Source organism: Lepidochelys kempii, chromosome 1 (genome assembly GCF_965140265.1).
Source record: "Lepidochelys kempii isolate rLepKem1 chromosome 1, rLepKem1.hap2, whole genome shotgun sequence".
NCBI classification, from domain to species: domain Eukaryota; kingdom Metazoa; phylum Chordata; order Testudines; family Cheloniidae; genus Lepidochelys; species Lepidochelys kempii.
Window position 1 is genome coordinate 188992695 of NC_133256.1, and position 22933 is coordinate 189015627.

The 22933-nt window shown below is 40.9% G+C and overlaps 1 protein-coding gene across 9 annotated transcripts in view; it reads right to left on the reverse strand.

Moving 5' to 3' along the window:
- ARL13B (ARF like GTPase 13B) overlaps positions 1-20975 on the reverse strand; it is an 80230-nt gene extending 59255 nt beyond the window's left edge. For 4 of the 9 annotated variants that reach the window (XM_073305573.1, XM_073305525.1, XM_073305562.1 and 1 more), the window contains exons 1-4: positions 20660-20970; positions 17070-17255; positions 14912-14982; positions 9367-9616 (exon numbers count right to left, since the gene is read on the reverse strand). In XM_073305573.1, the coding sequence (XP_073161674.1) occupies positions 9367-9616; positions 14912-14982; positions 17070-17128 (380 nt within the window). In that variant the 5' untranslated portion in view covers positions 17129-17255; positions 20660-20970. Of the gene's footprint in view, positions 1-9366; positions 9617-14911; positions 14983-17069; positions 17256-20659 lie in introns of all 9 variants that reach the window. The other 5 variants (XM_073305517.1, XM_073305535.1, XM_073305544.1 and 2 more) reach the window with 3 other exon arrangements.
- Between the last annotated feature and the right edge of the window lie 1958 nt (positions 20976-22933).

The following is a 22933-nucleotide window of genomic DNA, read 5'->3' on the forward strand; positions in this document are numbered from 1 at the left end:
GCAGCTTAAAACTCTAGGTATTTCTTTCATAGGCCGGACACCTTTCCAGCCTGGGCTCAGCTCTTCTCTCCCCAGCCCTTTTCTTAGATGTTTCCAGCAGTCATCTTGGGCGGGGAGACAGTGAAGAATGACCCACATTGAGGTCACTCCCCTGCCTCAAATAGTTTTTGCATATGGCGGGAAGCCTTTGTTTCCAAACTTAGTTCCCATGCCCGTCAGTGGAAAAACACTGATATTCCAAGATGGATTCAGTAACAGGTAACTTGATCACATGACCCTACAGCCATAACTCAAAGACTAATTGTAAGGTCCTCAGGAAGCCTTTCCAGGAAGGGAGGAGTTTAGCTTCTTCAAAGACCTATTGTTCTGTCTAATGGCTCTTCCTCACAGCGAGCCATCTAGACAGACTGCATTCTGTCTTGTGGGCTTTCCCCTGGTGTAAACCCACTGGTAATTGATGCAGTCAATATTCCTAACTTCGGATACAGAAGTGATACATGCAAACAAATAGGATAATTATATTCAGTAAATCACAACCTTTTCAATGATACCTCACTTGACCCATCTTGCATAAAATACATCTTAGTTATGCCATAATCACATCATAATATCTCTATGAAGAATATGGGGCATAATGTCTCACACACCTTACAAAACTAAGGTGACATGAAACAGATCCAGAAAATATTTTCACTTTTGTATAGAGCCTTTCAGCAAAGTTGCTCAAAATATTTTCATTTAAACGTTGACAAAAAATGGCTTTTCAGTCAAAATGGAAATTTTCACTCACACCTCTCCGTTTGGTTGAGATTCTGTTTTTTCAACAAAAATTTAAAAAAAACTGATTAAAAGTTTGTGTGTGAAAACCAAAAAGATTTTTTTTTAAAAAAAAACCCCAAACACTAACCATTTTTTGGTACTGTCAAAAAGTGAAAGGTTTTTTCAGCAAATTGAAAAACACATTTTCTTTAAAAATTACAATGAAAACCCCCCCACCATTTTTCAACTCATGCTCTTTCCACCTGAAGGATCCTACAGTACTGCACGAGGTGTCAGCAGCCAACATATCTGCAGATTTTATGAAAGACATGATGTCCCATGGATCAGTCTTTCATATGCTGCTCTCAGTATGCACTTCTAATACATACAGCTATGTCTAGGAAACATATGAATGAGGCTCACAGAATTTACAATGTGTCTCATTCATATTTCTCTCTCTCTCCCCTAATTTAGCTACTAATCTGAATGATTTCACATTGATGGTCATCTTCAGGTAGAATGTAACTGAGCCATTCTATAGCTCCATTACCTGGGAAATATCTGCCCAAAGATCTTGCATTGTGCTTTTTAAGTGGGGAAAAATAGACTAAGCCCTATTTCCACTAGAATGGGATTATAGTTTAGGGCCTTTAACTGAAAGCGCCCAATGGAACATCAATTGCGTTGTAGCTGCAGGTTGTGGGGGGAGCTTGTAAATTGTTTACTGCTACAATGATGCTCATATATAAACACTAGCAACTTCAAAGTTAACCACTGCACAAAGCAGTGGGCCAAAATGTCAGCACATAACAGCTTAAAAGAACCTTGAATATAGTTTTATTTAGACACTTAACGGAAATCTATCAGGTCTCACAAACTATATCCCAGAGATATGAACAGCATGATTTTTTTATGCTAAAACAAAAGCCAATTACACTAAATCAAAAATACACTGCAGTCATGGTTTCTTAAAGTACAGCTCAAGTAAAAAAAAAAATTATATCTAAAAATAACAAAGGAACCATTTAATCCAGAAGGTCTGTTCCCTGTGTGTATTCAGTTATATTTGTTAATGGTAATAGAGGAAAAGAGATACACAATTTTTACTGCTTTTTACTTATTAGCCCTGCTCAATTTTACAGGAACCAGATTCTACTTATTCTTGTGCATCAACACAATTACTGACCTACCGCCTTTCCAAAAGTGTTCACCGACTGTGCAACTTTGAATTTCTGTACACTCAACTTGACACACCCAGGTTTTGATTTTCAGAAAAACTGAGTGCCCACAGCTATAGTGATAAAATGGAGGACACACTTCAATTGGCATTTATTTTACCTGACATGGACTGGAATTGTATTTGGACAAGCTCTTATAGAAGTTCAGACATATCAGTTAATGCAAAGGGAGATGGCAGATCTAGAAACTCTATCCAGCTGTATTACATAGACATCAGTGGTGTCCTCTCATCTGGAATACCCTATACTTCATACAGAACTGGTTATCCTGTCTCAAAAAGATATTGCAGCAATCAAGGAGGGGCTCAGAGAATGGTGACAAGAACGATTACAGGCATGGGAAAATCCTCATATGCAGAGTTTAAAAAATTGGGATTGCTTATTTTAGGAAATGAATAAAATAAAAGGGGATATGATATAAGCATATAAAATAATAAGTGGTAGAGAGAAGAGTGGTCGGGGACTTGTGCTCTCCCTGTCTCATATCACAAAACAAAGGGGACAATGAAATTAGAAGGTGGCAAATCAAAACTGATAAAAGTTAGAATAAGAAACTCAATTACACCTGAATTAACTAAAGCCAAGAATTTAGCAACATTCAAAAAGGGAGTGGACATGTATATGCATAACAAGAATATTCAGAATTATCATAATTAATGATAAAAATTCTGGAAGGGATATAAACCCTCGTGTTTCAGGGCATATCCTAGCTCCAGTTCTTAGAGAGAGTTTTGAGACCCTGTGTATGGGGCTAATTATCACGTTTCTGCCTTCTTACTGCACCTCTCTCTGCAGTATCAGGAACTAACTGCTGTTGGAGATAGGATTCCGGACTAGATGGACCTATGGACTGCTACAGCATGGCAATTTTATGGACATGAAACTGACCCCCTCTTTGGAAGGACACATTTTAATTTTAGTCGTAATCTATCATCCAGTTGCACTTACCAATATCAACATATGTTTGGGAACAGGGCTGCTCTGGGGCAGCCGCAAAGATGGAATTCTTTGTGAAAAAAAAACTATTCCTGCATTGATTGTAATCAACACCTTCTATCAGAGAGTCTAATTGCGCTTAACAAACATTAATTTACTCTCGGCATCACCCTTCTAAGTGAGGTGCTATCATCATGTCACAGATGAGCAAACTGGAGGAAGAAACATTTAAGAGCCTGATTTTCAAACCACCATATGATTATGCATATATAAGCCAGGCATCTTCATGCACCCATGACCAGTTAGGCGCATAACTCACCATGTAACTACAAATACTGTGTGTATACAATTGCGGTATTTGAATACATATAATTGCACCGGTTCTATTAAAAAGAAAAAGAAGATCAGGCACTACACTGACTTGTTGAAGGTGACAAGAGGTTTGTGGCAGAGCTGAGACCAGAACCTGAGCTGAGTTCCATTTCTGTGCCTTTACCACCATCATTCCTTCCCCATGCAATTTTTATTCGACACTGATGGAACTGGAGCTGCTCTCTAATAATTTATGAATGCTCTACGTTAACATGGTTACTGGGATATTTACTGTATGACTATATTGGTTTTGTTTAACTGGGGGCTATAAACAAAATAATGCAGGAAACAAAAGCAAGGCTCAAAATAAGCCACCTTTCAGCAAACACTTGAAGGTTATTAAGGACTGTTAGTTTTAAAGAGTCTACCTCCTCCTTAGCCAGTCTGCAAATCCAATTTTGTCTAGAAGGGCCACAAGCCAACCTAGGCAGAAGAACAAATGAGTACAGCATGTCAGAAAGTCTCTCTGAAGAGAGGGGGGTAGTTGCTCAGGGGAACCAAGTGGAGACACGCAGAAGTGAGGCCTAATTAGGTTAGCATCAGGGATGACAAGCCTTAGGTATGACTGACATGCATGTAGACATTTAAAATCCTCTCTCTAAATGCTTTCTTCCTATTCCTACAGTACTTTGTTTTAAGAAGGGGATACGGTCACTATATTCACTACTGTCAGATTCCTGAAAGGAAGAACTACAAGTGTCAGAGCTCAGGCAGACAGTCTAGATAAGCATGGTTGATTAAACAGGGTGCTATATCCCAGGGCCCAATCTAAGAGTGGGAGAATTGTGGAATTCCACTCCAGGAGAGGATAAGGCACAAGGCCTAAGACATGAGAGGGAACACAGAATGCAGAGGTGCAGCTAGACTTGCAACCAGGACAGCCAAAATGAGTGATTGCCTGATTAAAAAAGGGATACAGCTTCCTTGGAAGAGGGATGGTTTTCTATGGCCTTGCATACAATAATTGATAAGCAGATTCCTTATTAAACAGATTACGGACATGCAATAAGACTTACTTGCTGTACAGAAAATCAGAGACGGTCCTATGTACGTTCTAATACTTCAACGTATGAACAACACAAGCATTTGCTTTTGTATGAGTGAATAATCTTACGTAGTACATGATAATTTAGGAAAGACAGATCAAAACAGTGCTAGCCATGTTAAAATGATGGCACTTAGCTCAATCTCCAATAGGTATTTCATGCTTAAAAAGAAACATTAATATCTATTTTTTCTATTCAGTGATCAGATCTCAACCACTCTCATCACTCTTCAGCACACATATGCTGAAAATGAAGTGGAATTGAGCTGTGACTCCAGAGACTGGTTCCTTCCATTTAGTTATGTCATCATTCACCTGATACTTTGTTTTTCGTGTGTGTGTAGCTTTTTCTCTTAATTTCAATAGAGTAGAAAAAAAATTAAACACATTTTCTTAACAGTTAAACATACTGTACTAGAGCCATAAAGTTCTACTTTCTAGAACTTTATCTTTAAAAGTCAGTGCATCATTTACTAAATCTTAGTACAAGAAAAGAACAGAGAAAGAGAACATATTGCACGAATCCTGGAAAAAGGTCCACCGACTCGTGTGGGGTCATGGGGCTGTGCATGGGTGAATCCCTTTTTAGGACTAGGATTTATGGACAACATGAATTGTGGCAGCGTGCCACAAATCCTGTACTGTCAATCAGCTAAAAAGCAACAACTTCAACAAACTTGAAGATTGAGTTAGCCCACTGCATGATGATTATGGTGCTGACCCTGCAATTAGATCCATGCAGGTAGGACCATATGCCTTTGTCAAGTCCACTGAAGTCACAGGGGCTCTGTATGGGCACAAAAACCCCACCTTTCCCAACTACAGGATCAGCACCTAGAGATTTTATAACGGAAAGCTGAACAATCTTTATTCATTTAGAGAGATTACACAGTCATCAACTGTCACAATTTCATTTTTAAAAACACTGTTGGTTAAAATATTTTTAGAAATAGATTTATTGTCTTCCTGGTACCACTAACACCATCATAGATAATAAAGATGACAAGTAAAAAACCCAATTTACTTTTCAACATTTATGCTGTTTGCTTTCTGTACTTCACTTAACTTGATCAAGACAGACTAGTCAGTTTCACTTTTGGAGTCTCATACACTAGCACCTTCCCAGCACTTAAGCTTTAAAGCAAAGAGCTTCCCCTCCAAATTATATGCATGGTAACCTTGTAGATAACATTTGTTATGTAAGGCTAAACTGATACACTGTATATATATGGTATTATAAAATCCCATCTTGTGCCTGCCACACATGGGTTTTGTCCTAGTTTACCATTTGTGACTTCCAAGTTTCTTTTGACAGAGCTGTTGTACAGTACTATTTTTGCACAATTATTCTAAAAATAGAATTAGTAAAGTTTGTTATTTCTGGTGTTATTCAAATATTTGTTTTTAACAAAAAACTCTAGAAGAAGTAGAATTTTAGAAGTCAATCATATTCAAACAAAATGTAATGTTCTTATCGTTGCTAGACCTTCTGAAACCCTCAACTTTTTTTTAAAATTAAGCATAGGCACCAAAGCAAAAACAAATCCCAACTGCTATTAAAGTAAGCTCTCTCTAATTAGATTTTTCTGATCATGTACCAGTAGCACCACCTTGTGTTAGATACGCACAACTTATGAATGCTTACATTTACTGGTAATTAGAGCTGGGCAAATAACTTTTTTTTTTTATTCAATGGCAGTTGTAAAAAAAAAATTGAAGAGATTCAGTTTGGACTGAATGCACTGTTTTGCATTTGGCATTTTTTTTTAAAAGCAAATAAAATGAAAGGCTAGATTCACAAATGAAGAGGCAGCGGTACCCCTTATAACCAACAGCCCGGTGGTTAGGGCACTCACCTCTGGAACAGGGACTGGAACCCAGGTATGCTCCCTAACCCCTGAATATAGAGTCACACTATCTTCTCCTCACCCCGGCCCAATGGCTATTCAAATATTTTATACTAAGAGAAAAGCTTCAACAGAATGAGAGTGTCCCACTCCAGAATACCCCATAGCCTGGTGGTTGGGATACTCACTGGGATGCAACAGATCCGATCCAGAGAAGGGATTTGAACCCAGGGCTCCCCCATCCCAGTTGAGTGCCTAGCAACTGGACAATTGTGCATATGGGTGGAGGAGGTATGTTGTGATTACTGGGCCTAGAAGTTTATCCTAACAGTGAGCTCAACTGTAGAAAATGAAAGTGTGACGTTCGTAAGAAATCTCAATAAGCACCTGTAAAAAGGTGCAGAAGAAACAAAAAGATTAGTTAAAAACAAAAAAGCCTATGGTATAACTCAAGGACTGTGTTAAGATCATGCTTGATAAACAAGAACTAACACTGGAATATCACAAATTAGGTCTAGTTGATGGACAACATAGTGAAGAGATAGGCTGTTCTGCCCATCACTCCCTTTTGGGGTTCTCAAAGTGTCTTTTTGTAAGCAGAAAATTAGCAGAGAAAAAGCTGGCTAATGTGATGCTGACTGACAAATATAAGAGAAGGGGAAGGAGTGAGCTGCCATCCCTACTGTCTCCTAGGACCCTGGACCTGCTTCATCCTAACCGTGAATGAGGTCCCAACCAAAAAAGGTCAGAGAGAGGGAACCAGATAACACTGCCACCTCCACTGGTGGTACAAGTTTCCCAATGGTCAAAATGGCTGATAACACTATGTACTGTGCCTGTGTTTCTCCAGCAGTGAGGTTGCAAGTGAAAGTCAACATCAGAGACAGAAGCTGCATTTTTTCATCTTTGCTGTTCTTTTCTCTCTCCTTTTGTGTGTGCTTGTCTTGTTTTCTTCTCTAGGAAATGGAATCCAACTTTAACAAGAACAGCAACAACAGCTCCAACCCAGCTCAACTAACTATCCTTTTTTTGGAGAAAAGGATTTATCACCATCTTTAATACCATCAAAGACTGTCAGAAAAGGGTTTTTCCTCTTTTTAGAAACGTCTGCAGTTTAGGAGAAAGGAAACAAAGGATGTTTTTAAAATGCAATTCTTACTTAATACTTTACATTTCAAATGCTTTCCCTGTTTCTTCTTCATTTTCTATATCTTTAATAAAAGGTTAAAAAGGGATTTTTAATTCTGTGCTGTAATGGTATTAAATAGGCTAAGGTTTCTGTGTACCAAACCCTGAATCATGTTTGACCCTATCTAATGTTGGGCAGTGGCTGGGTTATATTAACACCTTTGACTCTTTAGTCCCCTTTATTCCTTCTAAATTAACTCAATAGGCAGCACCACCATCACTACCTCCTCTTCCAGTGGTTTTGTGAATGATGCCTAAATCCCCTTATGAATCTAACCACAAAAAATCAAAGTGTTTCACTAGGATAGTGTCAAAACGAACCATTTTTTGTTTCAGCCAAAACAATTCACTGAAGTGAATCCAAAATGTGCAGATTTTGGAGAAAAATTCACCTGAAAAACTATGCCCAGCACTACTGGTAATATAAAATATAAAGAGCCATTTATAAAAATAATGTTATCACTGCATAAGCCTGTACTGATGTTTTCACACAATATACCACACCAAACTGCCTTGAAACTACTGTATCGATGGAAACACTACCGAAGTATTAAGTACAAAAATATTATGTTATTTGTTAAACTTCTCTACTTTTACTGAAACAAACGTGAATAAACTGCACTTACAACGGACTAAATATAAGAGGATCAAATGCCACAAATGTAATTAGAGTATTCATGACACTCAGTTCAAGATGAAAGATCAATGTTCTGAATAAGCTCAAAAAAAGAATTAGCCCCCTAACACCACGATGCTTAGACTGATGTGTAAAAATACGTCAGTAACACCACAATACAGTACAGCAACTGTAATACCATGTAGGCAGTCATGGGCTAAGGAGGAAGGTCCTCTCATGCATCAGTAACTAGTTAAAAGGCAGGAAACACTGTTAGTTTTCACAGTGGAGAGATGCAAATGGCAAGGTCCCTCAGGGCTCTGTAACACGACCAGTGCTGTTCAACATACTCATAAATGAATTGGAAAAAGGGGTAAACAGTCAGGTAGCAAAATCTGGAGACAACAGAAAAAAAATCAACCAAGATAGTCCAAAGCAGACTGTGAAGAGTTACAAAGAGATCTCACAAAATTGAGTGAGTGGGCAACAAAATGGCAGATGAAATTCAATATTGATAAATGCATATGGGAAAACATTCCCAGCTATACCTACAAAGTGATGGAGTCTAAATTAACTGATACCACTCAAGAAAGATCTTGGGGTCATTTTGAATAGTGCTCGGGAAACATCTGCTCAATGCGCAGCGGTTATCAAAAAACCCCGAACAGAATATTAGGAACCATTAAAACAAAATTGACTGGGGTGGAAAATAGCTTCCATATAAGAAGAAATTAAAAAGACTGACTGTTCATCTTAGAAACGGTTAAAGGGGTTATGATGGAAGTCTATAAAATCATGAATTGTATGGAGAAAGTGAATAAGGAAGTGTTATTTACTCCTTCGCATAACTCAAGAACCAGGGTTTTCCAATGAAATTAATAGGAAGCAGGGTAAAAACAAACATAAGGAAGTACTACTTCACACAATGCATAGTCATCCATGGAACTCCTTGCCCAGGGATCTTGTGAAGGCCAAAAGTATAACTGGGATAAAAAAAGAATTAGGTGAGTTCATGGAGGATAGCTCCATCAATGAGTATGAGCCAAGATGGTCAGGGATGCAACTCCATGTTCTGGGTGTCCCTAAACCTCTGACTATCAGAAGCTGAGACTAGATGACAGGGGATGGATCACTCAATAAACTGCCCTGTTCTGTTCATTCCCTCTGAAGCATCTAGCCCGTGAGAAGACAGGATCCTGAGCTAGAAGGAACACTGGTCTGACCAAATGCAGCCATTATTTTGTTCTTATGTAACGATACTAAAAGAGGTAAGGCCGAGGGGGAAGAATTATCGTACTAATCTGAATACATACAACATTTAATAAATTATAGATTAGTAGTAAAACATTTATTCGTGTTACTTACACTAATATAGGCTTCCCAGATATCCTAGGATGCCTTAGAACTTCAGTCACGATCTCTTTCGTCTCTTCCATTCTCTCTGTGTCACTGGAATCCACAACAAATATTATCCCATATGCCTCAGCATAGTAATTCTTCCAGATGCCTCGTATTCGTTTTCCACCTCCTAAGTCAAAGATAGTGACTTCAAACCTTCCCTGTTTAAGGTCAATTTTAGAAAATCCCACTGTTGGAGCTACATCTTCAGGAGACTCTGCCAAATCATAAAGAAAACATTTGCTGAAAGATTCGTTTAGCTATAACAATTTCATTTATTTTATGATTTGTATGTCAAAATTCAGAGTCTAAGCCCATACAATTAAAATGGCCAATACACTTCTAATTACATGTTTTAGGTTACATTTCCCCCTCTCCCCAGGAAAACAAGTTTGAAACGTTAATTCCAGAAGAACATGTGCTTCTGTATGAGAATTATCTTGTCTTTAAAAAAAGAAAACAAAAACAAACAAAAAACCACCTATACAAGGAGCAGGTGAAAAACAGTGTAAGAATACCTGTGACTGACTCACATTTATTATGGATTTCTATAAGATGTAAGTACAAGTCTAATCATCTGTGCACTATTTATGTGGTGTTAAACTAACTTTAAAATAAAAAACAGAGCACAACAAATTAATGGGTTATGAGCAGGCCCTGATGTGTTCCACCAAATTTAATCCTTGCCACAGAATTGTGTTCATGAACCTCAGATTTCATTACAAAAACTTAGCCCTTAGGGTTGCTGAGACAGCGTTGGGGAAAAAAAAAAAGAACCAAGCCTAAAGAGATGTACCAAATGTCTGCCCAACTCTACAGAAGAGTGTGAAACAATAGCAGTATGAGATGTGAATTACCCCATTAGTCTCAAACAAGGCTTTGTGGAAGTTTTTGCAGCAGTGGAATTTGGTATTTTTCCAGGATGTCATAGATTTTGCCATTTTGCTGTAGTCACATGCTCAGAATGTGTTGCCTGCCCTGCTAGGACCAGCCTGCAGCTGTGTCAAGGCTGATTCCCCAATCTGGCACTTCAAGTGCAGAAGGTGGGGGTCCGCAAGGATTCTAAAAATTAATACTGGCCACTCCAAGCTTGTATTAAACTCCCAAGGTTACAGCTTCTCTCTGACCTTGGATGGCTAGACGCTGCCACCACCCAAGTGAAGAGAAACAAAAAAAAAACCTTTAGACCCAGGAAGGCACTCTTGGGAATTCCTACCTGTTGGGTACCCTCAAACCCTTTCACCACCACCCCCTGGGGAAGAGCTGAGAAAGAAAACAAAGGAAATCAGCTTTTGCCACCAGCTAATTAAACAACATATGCACAAACCTCTTAGGACCCAAAAATCCTAACTGGTTCTTAAAAAAGGTAAATTTTATTAAAAACAAAAAGAAAACATACATCTGGAACATATTAACTATTGTTAGATTTAAGAAGAGCAAATATAATAATTAAGCATCAAGAATGGTCTTCTTGAGGTCCAGCTTAATGGTTACAAGCAAAACAAAAGCTTTTAGGAATTAACACAGAGTCGTCCACAAGCCATAAAGAAAAAAAAGAGATAAACCTAATTGCGTCTTCCTAGACATTTCCTGATCTACTTACATATCTGGGGTTTCAAATGAGTAGTTTCTAGGTACGATGTAATGATTTTTCATACCTGGAGCAAGCTTTTACAGCATAGTCCAGTCCTGTCCCTGCTGTCTGGGAGAACAACCACAGATACACAAAAAAGGAGTCTTGTTTCAATTTTTAAAATTTCTAGCCTTCCCATTGGCTGTTTTGGCCAGGTGCCCACTCATTTCCTTTTACCTATGTATGCAGTCAGACTTTTTAACCCTTTACAGGAAAAGCAAGTAGAGAACAGCTACCAAGAGGGATTTTATAGTTAACTGGCTGGCTGGATGTCCATAAAAGGGAGCTACCCCCCACTTCATTTATCACAGCCTTCTTCTCACTTTCCAGCTCCTCCCTTGGAGGGAGCGAATTAGATTTCTGTGCACTGTTACATAGAACCAGGCAACAGAGGATTACGGAGTGACAGCTGGAGTCCTGCTCGCAGAAAGAAAGCAGGAAGAGTCAGAAGCAGGAGCCTGAAGAACTTTGCAGCAGCTGAGGCTTGTGAAACTGGAAAGATGAACCACTGGAACGGGTACAAGCACTCTCCCTCACTGACACACCAGGGAATGGCAATTCTGAGCCAGACCACATAGACAAAATCATAGGAGCCAAGACCCAGGCTGCACTGCCAGGATATATGGAAAAATGTATAGTATAGTGAAAAAAATGCCATCTTCAAAAATAACAGACATTTTATGCTGAGTATTTTCAACTATGAGCCATAATTGTGTGTGTTTGTGGGGGAGGCACAGTGAGAGCTAAGGGTATTTTTCATGGTTGCAGAACATGTTAATGTTGTTGCAGAATTTTAGAGGCTGCCACTGCAGAATTTAGTCCCATTGTACCGTGAAGTACAGAGGGCCCAGACTACGATGGACAGTCTTTTCTGTGAAACTTTCCTGGCTGCAGATGCCTCATAGCAAGTCTTTGCCCACTGTGCTGGCTGGTCCAGGTCTTGTGAGTTCTGAGAGTCGAAATACATTAAGGTGCATATATTTGGAATACGTGTGCATTACAACAATGCACTCAATTAAAACTATGTTCACCATCCAATAGTATTAATGACCCCCAAGCATAACTAAACAATTAGCTACTATCAACCCTGAAAACTAATCGAATGCACTCTCCTCCATGAGGTCAGTTGAGAAAAACAAATGTGACATTTCTAGGTCAAGCTGTTTTCACAACAAAGTATTAAGAAACTTTCAACAGAGTCAGAGTCTCTTAATATGGAACCCCATATTGGAAATATCTAGTCCACTTTTGGTTCCATCTTTCTAGAAGAAGTTTATCCTGGAAGAGGACTTTTCGGTCAAATTAGTTTGTTTTGCTGATGGAGGTGTTAGTATCAGTGCTGAAATAATTGCAGATTAAATATCAACTATGGATTCATGGTCTTTAAAAAAAAAAAAATGATCCAGAAGGACAGAGTTGGGGGGGAAGTCTTCATAACTTCATTTACACCTGATAAATCCATTGATTTACTGACCTGCAACTAGCATTTGGGGCAGAGTTTGCCTTCATACCTGTCAGTATATTGCATAGCACATCCTAGATGCTAAATTAAATGTACACAGCTGGAAAAACCTTCCATCTCCTCAAACACAAAGTTACACCAAACATTTGTCTTTAAAAGCACCAGTTTTATCCGATTCCAATTATGGCCTGCATGCATGTGCATTAGTCAGTGGAGAGGGGAAAGAGAAAATTCTCTCCAAAGCCAAATGAGCTCTTGCTGTAGAAAATGTCTAGGAAGTTGCTGGTGCTTTCCTGGTTATAAATGAGGATATAAAAATGTATCATTAGAACCATCTTTTAAGTTATATACACACCATTTCCTTCTTCAGATTCCTTTCCTAATTATACCGACAGTCAATATCATAAAACAGGTTATACTTAAAACATTGACTTTACATAAAGTTTACTGATGTATGCACATTGCAGTATATTTCATCAGAAAGCAATTTCTGTACAAAGAAATCAGATCTATTGATTTCTCTAACCTATGCTAATAAGTGAAATGTCTCATTAACCAGAAGAAACACTTTATATCCTTGCAATAATTCAAACAAAATTATGAGACAGAATTTCAGTCCTAAAAGAACTCTGGATAATTTTTCTCTCTCTTTCTGTAAAAAAGCTAGCAATTTATAGTCAGCTCCTTCTCTAACAGAAACAGCATCTTACCCTATCAGGAAAAATATATATTGCATGTGCCAGAAAATGAACTACTGAAAAACTACCCATATTCTAAGAGACATGCATGGCCATCAAACATGAGCATGCACCCTCACCCAGAGCAGATGCACACATGAATTGTGCATACATAGCTACACAAACCCCAGATGCAGGTGCACACAGATGAACAGGGTGCACGCACCTAGGTTCTCACCTCTTTGAAAATTTAGGCTTAGAATTTTAAAAAAGCCCAAGGTAATTATGTGCTAAATTTCCACTGAATTTAAATGGGAACTGGGGGCCTAATTCCTTTCAGATCCCTTGACTCACTGGACTAAGACTGGGGTTTTTACAATGGATTCATCTGCAGGATTGGGGCCTATATTATCAAAGCAAGAGGCCCAAATAAAAGTCATTTTTATAAGGGACACCACAAACTCAGGTGGGTAGAATGAAGGGGGAATTCACTTCTGTCTCAAAGTGTTGTACATCATGTAATTACAAGTGACACTTATAGTTCAGGGCAACTGCACCCACATTCCACTCTATGGCCCAGCAGGAGCACCAACAGGCCAGGCTCCTCAGCTATAACCTCTCGAGTGGATTCACATTTCCCTCCCTCTTGATGGGGGAACTTCAAGGCTGTACAGTTCCCTGACTGTGCTGTGATATTCAGCCTAGAGAGGCCTGTTTTGCCATTTTTTCCAAAGATAAATACACAATAAAATTGCCACAGTTCTAAGTTACCACACAGCCCTTTATAAGCAAGCATATTTATTCTTAAGGTGAACGCATTACAGAGAAAAACATTAAAAACAATAAAAGAACCGACACGCATGCTAATGAGCTTACCAAGGATCACTCCCTCACTCCAAAAAGGGTTCTGTTTGGTTATTAGTCCTCCTAACCCAACACAGGGGTTTTTCCTGTGGTCACAAGTTCATCACAGCTTCAGCTCACAACCAGCTGATGTCTTATGGGACCTCAAGGGGCCAAAGATACACTTGCTACCTTTCCTTAAGGCCTGGGAGCCACATCTGGATTAGAGGCCCTTTCTGTTTGCTGAATCAGAAAGAAGGCCCTGAGTCAGTTTTAACTCAGGCTATTTATCCAAAATTCCTCTGACTGTTGGTTCCTGGAGAATTCAGTTTGAACAAGCACAGCTTCCACCACTGGAAAGAGGCTTGCCTATCTGGAGGAGGTGTGCCCTGAGTGAGTGTGCCAAAGCACCTCCCTACCTCCCCCGTTTTTAGTTCCTGGGGGGCTGTGGTCTCCCCTCCCCCATGTAAATACACACAATCCCTCAATAGGACATTGACATTTTCGTTTTTAATAAAATCAACTCCTAAAATATTTAAACTTAATTCAATAAAGTTTGTCCAGGACATTGTCATAGCTGCCACAACACCTAAGAATACTAAAACTGAAAGAAGATCTTTTCCCCACAGTGTGTCTCTCTCTGCTTTTGACAGCAATTTTGTGTCATTTGTTTCACTCTTTTCTTTGTACAGTCAGTTTTACCCTGTTTGGAATATCCATTTAAACAGAGGAGCATAAAAACCCTTTCTAAATCCTTTTAAAGAGATGTAAGAATTGAGGTCATATCATTTAGGATTTTTTTTTAAGTTGGTCATTTTAAAAAGAGGTTTTGAGTTGACCAGCATATTTAGTCTTAAAATGCTTAGTTCAGAACTTCATATAAGATTTACTGCTTACCTCCTTGGATTCCTTTCACTGTAGCAGTTTTACCAGCATTATCAAGTCCCACCATCACCAGTGTCACCTTCCTTCAGAAGGGCGGAAAAAAAAAAAAAGGTATTTCAAGGCTTTTTTTCCTAGTTGAACATTGTGTTGGACTTTTACAAGTATTTGAATGCATAAATAACAAAGTTACCACAAGCTGTAAAACCAATAGGCTTCAAAATATCCAATACCAGAGAGACTTATGCTTGTTTATTTGGTGTTTAACATACAACCAGCTGATCAGAGAGTGCAGTAATAAAGAGATAAGCTTAATACTGGATGATAATATAACTTGAAGAGATACATATAAGACTTAATGATTTTGCCTTTAATTTGTATTTGTCTTTTGGAAATTGAATCCCAGGTTCCATCTATTTGAATTCCATATTTTTGGCATGGTTATATTCTCTTTAACTACCACCATAACTTCCATTTCCCCCGTTTCCTTCAACGCAAACTAAAACTAAAGCCCTATCCACACTGAGGATTTGATCATACTGCAACCATCAGTGTAGCTGCACCATTGAAATACTCCACTGCAGACAAGGAAAGTTATCCCAGTTGCAAGCAGAGTAACTTACGCTCTACAGGAGCGAACAGCAGCATTGCCTGTGTACGCTATGTGTTCATATTGGTATAGCTATATCAATGTCTAACCAAGGCAAATCCCCGAGGCCACAATGAAGGTATTAGTTCCTACTGATGAGCAATACAACAAATACGTCACTTGTGCTGTAGCCCTTTTAAAGTCACATACACCCCTCTCTCTCCAAGGTTAGGATTATTTAAAATACAGCAATAAGGAAATATACTTTCATTACTTTCTCAATAATTCAAGTGAGCTTGAAGGGATTTGTGAAACAGAAGACAAAAAAGAGAAGCTTTTGAAACCAACACCTTCTCTAATCTCATTTTAAAAATAGGTAAAACTGATACTTTGGGTGGCAAGTCCCCAAATTCCACTAATTAAGGGGGACACTAAATAAAACATGGTTATTTCCAATCTCCTTCAGAATATGGTAGCATTTTGTGACAGGCTAAGTTTGTGAGCTGCACACCAATTTCTTCAGGGCTTCCAGAAGAACAAGAGGAGGTAGTGCAAGAGGTGGAGAGCAGGATCACAATGAATTCCAGTGGTGGCAATAAGCAGCAACCAAAAGAATCAAGTGAAATAAGTAGAAAAGTCTGCAAGTGTTTGTCAGATAAGTGGGTGAGGTTTGTGACACCACTAAACATACTCATGTGGCCCATTTGACAAGCTTGGATTCTGCAGAATCCACATTTTTAAAACTAAGTTTCTAGCTCTCAAGGCTGTCAAGAAATTCTTCCAAGGTACACCAAACATAAACAAATGTATTGTTCTCCTGAGTCTAGAAACTGACAATCCAAAACAATGGCTCTGGGAGGTGTCAGCAATTCCGTCCAGAGAAAGGGGAGAAAAAAAACAGGAAGGAAGATGTGGAAGGAAAAGAAACCGAGAGGAGAAACAACAGTGGTTCCAAATGTGAGACTACTCTACCAGACTGCAACAATAGGACAGCTAAATAATGATAATTAAAACTAAAATTTCATAAAGGCCATATTCTACCCTTGATCTTGTTCAAAACTCTCAATGATATAACATCTGATGTAGATAAAGGGTAGTATATCTACCCTTAAATGTATATCCCTACCAACAGACAATAATTAAAAACAAAATCCAGAATGAGTTTGACAGCCATACATTAGACATTTTAAGTCACTGCTCTTCTCTGTCCCAATTCCCAACATAAGTCCACACAAAAGAGAAAGGTAAATATGTTGAACTTCACGAATTCTTTCAGTCAGAAACAAATTACCTGAGTAACTGATCATTGGTTTGTGTTTTCTTTTTTATAACTCAAAAAAGATGTCTGATTTTCTCTCAAAGAAAAAACAATTATGCAACTTAGGTTCTGGTCTTTGATGTAAAAAAAATAAAATAAAATAAAAAATCAGGTTTTATCAAAGGGTAGCTAAGAAGAAAAGAAAGACAGACAAAATGGTAGTACAGAGTAACCCTGGACATATATTACAATACATAGAGATCTTTGAGATTCTTTGGGATGAAAGCCACTGTAGAAACAGAATACTCTCATTTGCTTAATCTTACCTGACAGGCTCCTGCCACCCTTTTAACCAGTTACAGCAATTGGCCATCAGACTAAACATCCCTCTTTGCCAGCCATCCAACGCCAAGGAAGCTACTGAAATCGTGTGTAGACAGGTCAGAGAACTCCAGTGAGAGAGACAAGGTGGTGGAGGAGCAGAGAGCACCAGCTCAGGTGCAGTCTCGTCACTAGTAGCAATGAGGAAAACAAAACAAAGAACACAGTCAGTCCCCAAGCGTAACCAAAGCCAACTTTCTTTCCCTTATTGGAAAGGGCCATCCCCCTTATAACCGTCCCTATCCTAAGGCTCTGTTTACCCTAGGCATTATTTCAGTCATCTGTGCAGTGCTAAATTACTGTAGATGAGGAAATCTGCAACTTGCAGCAGTAGGATTTACCCAGTTTTCAAGCAGAGACAAACCCCACGGAACAAATTGCAGCTTTCTTGGATGACCCATCACACAGCAATGCTGGTGGCTGAAATCAGTGATAATTCCAAGTGTAGTCAAGATCTAAAATCCTCATGGGAGGAGCATCAGCACATAGGCCTTGGGAAAAGGAGATGGAGCTATTTTTAAATGTAAACTTTCAAATTGGTCAGGCTTCTGATTGCTTATCTACCCAGATTTGGAGACTTAAGAGTAGTCTCAGATGCTTCCTCTTCCCCATATGCTTTGCCAGTGCCAATTTTTGTAGGATTTACAATCCCATTTCCCTGTTTGTTTTCTGGAGTGATGGGGAAATATTTCTCTCTCCTCTGTTGCTATGTAAAACACCCAAACGAAGGCCACTGATTATACCTAAAGCTTATGCCCAAATAAATTTGTTAGTCTCCAAGGTGCCACAAGGACTCCTCATTGTTTTTGCTGATACAGACTAACAGGGCTACCACTATGAAACTTGATTATACACAATGAGCAGTCAAATGCAAAGTAAACAAAAAATTAAAAATGGTCTCATTTCAAGGTAGAATGACCTTAGGTGTTATAAACAACAGTAGGAGACAAGTGTGATTTTTAAATTAAGTGTCCCTTCAAGTTTATGCTGCTGGGACAGAAAAAGCATACCACAACTAATAATTAACCATAGTAGCTTTCCTATTATCTAGTGGTTGATATGGAAGGGTATGGGAACCACCCTTCCTAACACCACCATTCCTCTCTCCACTAGACTCAGCAGCAGCAAAGAAGCCCATATCTCCATTGCCAGCTTCTGGGAAGCACAAGTATGCTGGGATTGCTACCAGGAAACTGTCCTCAGAATCTACTCAGAGATATTGGTTCTAATGCCAGCCTCTGACTAATGAGGCTTCAAAATTTATCAGCAGCTTATCTGGCAGCTTGGAGACAGATTTCTCACCACGAACATTCCAAAGCTTTCCAGGGGTGGAACGAGTGCCTCTACAACCACACTCCTTTCCTAGCCTCTTGGTTGCTGGTGGAAGGAAGTCTTCAGTAAAATAGTCATCTCAGAGTCTCTCTCCTCCTCCCCCATCAATAACTACATCACCTATTTTTGCTACTGCTTATGGCTTTCCCAGAGAGTACCATGAAACCAGTAGTTCAGGGGCTCTCAAACGGGGGATCGTGACTCCTCAGGGGGTCGAAAGGTTATTATCTGGGGGGAACACGAGCTATCAGCCTCTACCCCAAACCCCATTTAGCCTCCAGAATTGATAATAGTGTTAATTATTTTAAAAAATTAATTTATGAGGGGGGTATCACACTTGAGGCTTACTGTGTGAAAGGGGTCACCAATACAAACATTTGAGAACCACTGCAGTAGTTCTTGATGGCTTCTCTGCTGCCTACAGGGTTTGAATGTCAAGGACAAAACAGAGCAGAATCTTGTTAATTTCACTCTGCTGTTGCTGCTCAGCAAAGCTAGGAGCAATCACAAAGGTCTGGAACCCAAATATGCGGTTCTTTCTTTCACTTTCAGGGACAAAGCCTATGAGATATAAATGTAGGCAAACCATTATCAGGAAAAAATACTATATCTATGAACAAAGTCACACAGTGGAACAAAACTAAAACACATGTTTTTGTATCTTCACAGTGTAGGGCAAAACTGTTTCTAGGTAAACCACCATCATATCTTAGATTACCAGACAATTTTTGACTTTGCTGTGGTGATGTAAGCTGAGGGTGCGGAATTTTCATCCAAGACAACAGTCTGATGACTCACTTATAAACTAATTAAAAAAAAAAGACTACCTCTCCCCAAGAAGTGTTTTAATTTAATCACATTTGGCTGTATATTTATCACATACCTGCCTGACTTGTCTTTACATTTGAATTTTAGAAGAGGGGATGGGATTATTTTAGCTGTATTTTATTTTGAACAAAAATTCAAGGCGGTTTCAACAGTAAAAGCTTTTTGGCAAAAAATTTAATACTCTTCCTACCAGCGAAAACTAACTTAACAGATGTACAGAATAAGAAGGAACACTACTATGCTATAAGAAAAGGAGTACTTGTGGCACCTTTGAGACTAACCAATTTATTTGAGCATAAGCTTTCGTGAGCTACAGCTCACTATGCATCCGATGAAGTGAGCTGTAGCTCAAGAAAGCTTATGCTCAAATAAATTGGTTAGTCTCTAAGGTGCCACAAGTACTCCTTTTCTTTTTGCGAATACAGACTAACACGGCTGTTACTCTGAAACCTGTTACTATGCTATGAGACAGTAACAGACAGAGCTACTATGAAGGATAGTTGAACCACTAAAAGTTGTTCTTCTGTAACGCAAAGTTACTGCACAAACATATCCATGCATCCTTGTTGCAGTGTCCAGCCACTACCCTGCAGACAGGTCTAGTGTACTGGTCTCTTCCACCCTGGGAAGAGATGGTCTTCCGGGTGATACCAAAGATCCACTCTACTCTGTCGAGAGAGTTCATATATTGTTTGCACTGTTGTCCCGGCCAGGTCAGTTTCAGACTACTAGAGAGACAAGGTAGGGAAGATATATTTTCTTTTATTGGACCTACTTCTGTTGGTGAGAGAGAGACAAGCTTTGGAGCCACACTGAGCTCATCCCCCCCAAACACACACACCTGTGAGAAAAGCAATGCCTAGCTCCAAAGCTTGTCTCTCTCTCTCTCCCCCCAAGAGAAGTAAGCTCCAATACAAGATGTTACCTCACCCACCTTGTCTCACTGCAGACTTAACAGTCTGCCCAACGTTTTGCCCACAAACTTCTCTTCCAGGACTGGAGCCACCCGCCCTTGGCCAGGAAGACAGGCCGGCTGCCCCCACCACCCCGGGGGGAATGAGGCGCCGCAACGCCCAGCCCCGGCATGACGCTCCCGGCAGCAGCCCCCAGGGTCTAGGGCCAAGCTCCCCCCGTCCCCCCGCGCGTGAAGCCGGGACGCGGCTCCGGCGCCTGTCCGGTGGGAAAGCGCCCCCGAGGGGCTGGCGGGGGGGGGGGGCAGCAGGGCCCGCGGTCACCACGAACCAGCCCAGGCAGCCCCGGCCGGGACAGCAACGGCGGCGCGCAGGCGCGAGGGGAGCCGGGGCAGGCGCCGGGCGGGGAAGGGGGGGGGGCGCATTGAGAGGCTCAAGCCGGGCGCGCGCGGCCGCCCCGTTACCTGGCGCTCAGCGGCGGGGCGAAGCGACGAAGCCGCGCAGGCGCCTGTAGCCCCGCCCGCCGGCTGCTGCTGCCCCGGCGCCGCGCCCTGCCCTGCCCCCGCCATGAGGGCCCCGGAAGCGGGGAGTCCGCGTTCGGGTCGGTAGCTCCGCTCAGAACCGGCTCCTCCGGGCCCAACGCGGCCGCTGGGGTGGCACGTGACCGGATCTCCCCCCACCCCCCCCTTCCCTGCGCTCGCCCATTGGCTGGGGTCGGGGCCACACGGAGACCGGTACAAGCGAGGCAGAAGGGGCACGTAACTAGGATGGTCACCCCTGGTGACCGGGAAGGGGCGGGGCCACCATGGTAGCCAAACGAGGGGGCGGAACTGCGGGAGAGCCAATCGGGAGCGGGGGGGGGGGATTTTTGTTGCTCGAGGAGAAAGGGCAACCAATTGTGTCACGGGGGCGGGGATAGAACTCTTGGGGCGGTGGAGAGACTCCAGCTTCCAGCCCCCGGCGCGGGGGCACGCACGCGCACATATACAGAGTGCTGGGGTGGGGGTGCGGGGCTCGCTCCATCCCTGGAGAAGGACCCCGGTGTCCTCGGCGTGTAAATTACGTGGCTCCCAGCTACGCTGGAGGAGTGCTATAGCCACCCACCCTTGAATTACACCGCGTGACAACGCCAGCAAATTCCCAGTCCCAGACTTTCCCCCAGCAATGTGTGTCTTGTACTGCCCAGCTCCCCCCTGGACAGCACAAGCTCATAGAAAGTCTGTCATTTCATGCATAGAAAATGATGTGCACAACCCATGTTATCCCAAATGCTTCAATCCAAACACACTGCTTTAGATAAAACAATAAAACGAGTTTATTAACTACAGGATAGGTTTTAAGTGATTACAAGTAATGAAACATAACTGTAACTGTTTGTTGGTTACAAGAAAATAAAACACACAATGCCTAAATTAAACTAAATTAGTTCAAGCTCTCACCCATTGTTCGAACAGTCTTACCGGCTGAATTTATTTCAATGCCCCAGTTCAATGCTGCTTCCTTTGTTCTTCAGGTGTTGCGGATGCCATAGGCAAAGAGAAAGGGCTTAATTTGGGATGTCTGCTTTCCCTTCTTTTAGTGCTGTCTTTTCTTCAAGAAGCAGCTCCAGGGGAGGTTTAGGAGACAGAAAGTGTGTGTGGACAGAAACCCCAAGCTGTTGTTTCTTTGACCAGATGTAGATTTTTCACCCACACCCTCTGTCCTGCCAAAAAATGGCTACTTAACCCAGTGATGGTGCATTTGATTTTGTTGACACCCGACTAAGGTGTCAGCTTGACTTCTGTCTCTGGGCAACTTGTCTGTGACCGCTCCCCAGACTTTGAAGTTCAGGAACATGTCTTAGTTATATCATACGCAGGAATCTTATAACTTTGCATAAAAGGTTGCCACACATATTTTACCAGGACACTGATAATCAACAAATTATGTGTTTTCAAATGATACACCACAAGGCATACCTTATATAAAATGACAGGTTTCAGAGTAACAGCCGTGTTAGTCTGTATTCGCAAAAAGAAAAGGAGTACTTGTGGCACCTTAGAGACTAACCAATTTATTTGAGCATAAGCTTTCGTGAGCTACAGCTCACTTCATCGGATGCATACCGTGGAAAATACAGAAGATGTTTTTATACACACAGACCATGAAAAAATGGGTGTTTATCACTACAAAAAGTTTTCTCTCCCCCCACCCCACTCTCCTGTTGGTAATAGCTTATCTAAAGTGATCACTCTCCTTACAATGTGTATGATAATCAAGGTGGGCCATTTCCAGCACAAATCCAGGTTTTCTCCCCACCCCACCCCCCAAAATACAACACATACTTTGCTTCTCTAAAAAGAAAAAAGATACTAAACTTTCTAAACTACTATATGCCGCAAGGGGCCACAGCAATGGTTCCCTCAACCCACCCAGCAATATTGTTAATCTATCCAACTATACTCTTAGCCCAGCAGAAGCAGCTGTCCTATCTCGGGACCTCTCCTTCTGCCCCTCCACCCCCCACGAACATGATACAGTTCTGTGGTGACCTAGAATCCTATTTTCGACTTCTCCGACTCAAAGAATATTTCCAACACACCTCTGAACAACATCCTAATCCACAGAGACCTCCCTACCAACACTACAAAAAGAAGGATTTGGGGTGGACTCCTCCTGAAGGTCAAGACAGCAGACTGGACTTCTACATAGAGTGCTTCCGCCGTCGTGCACGGGCTGAAATTGTGGAAAAGCAGCAT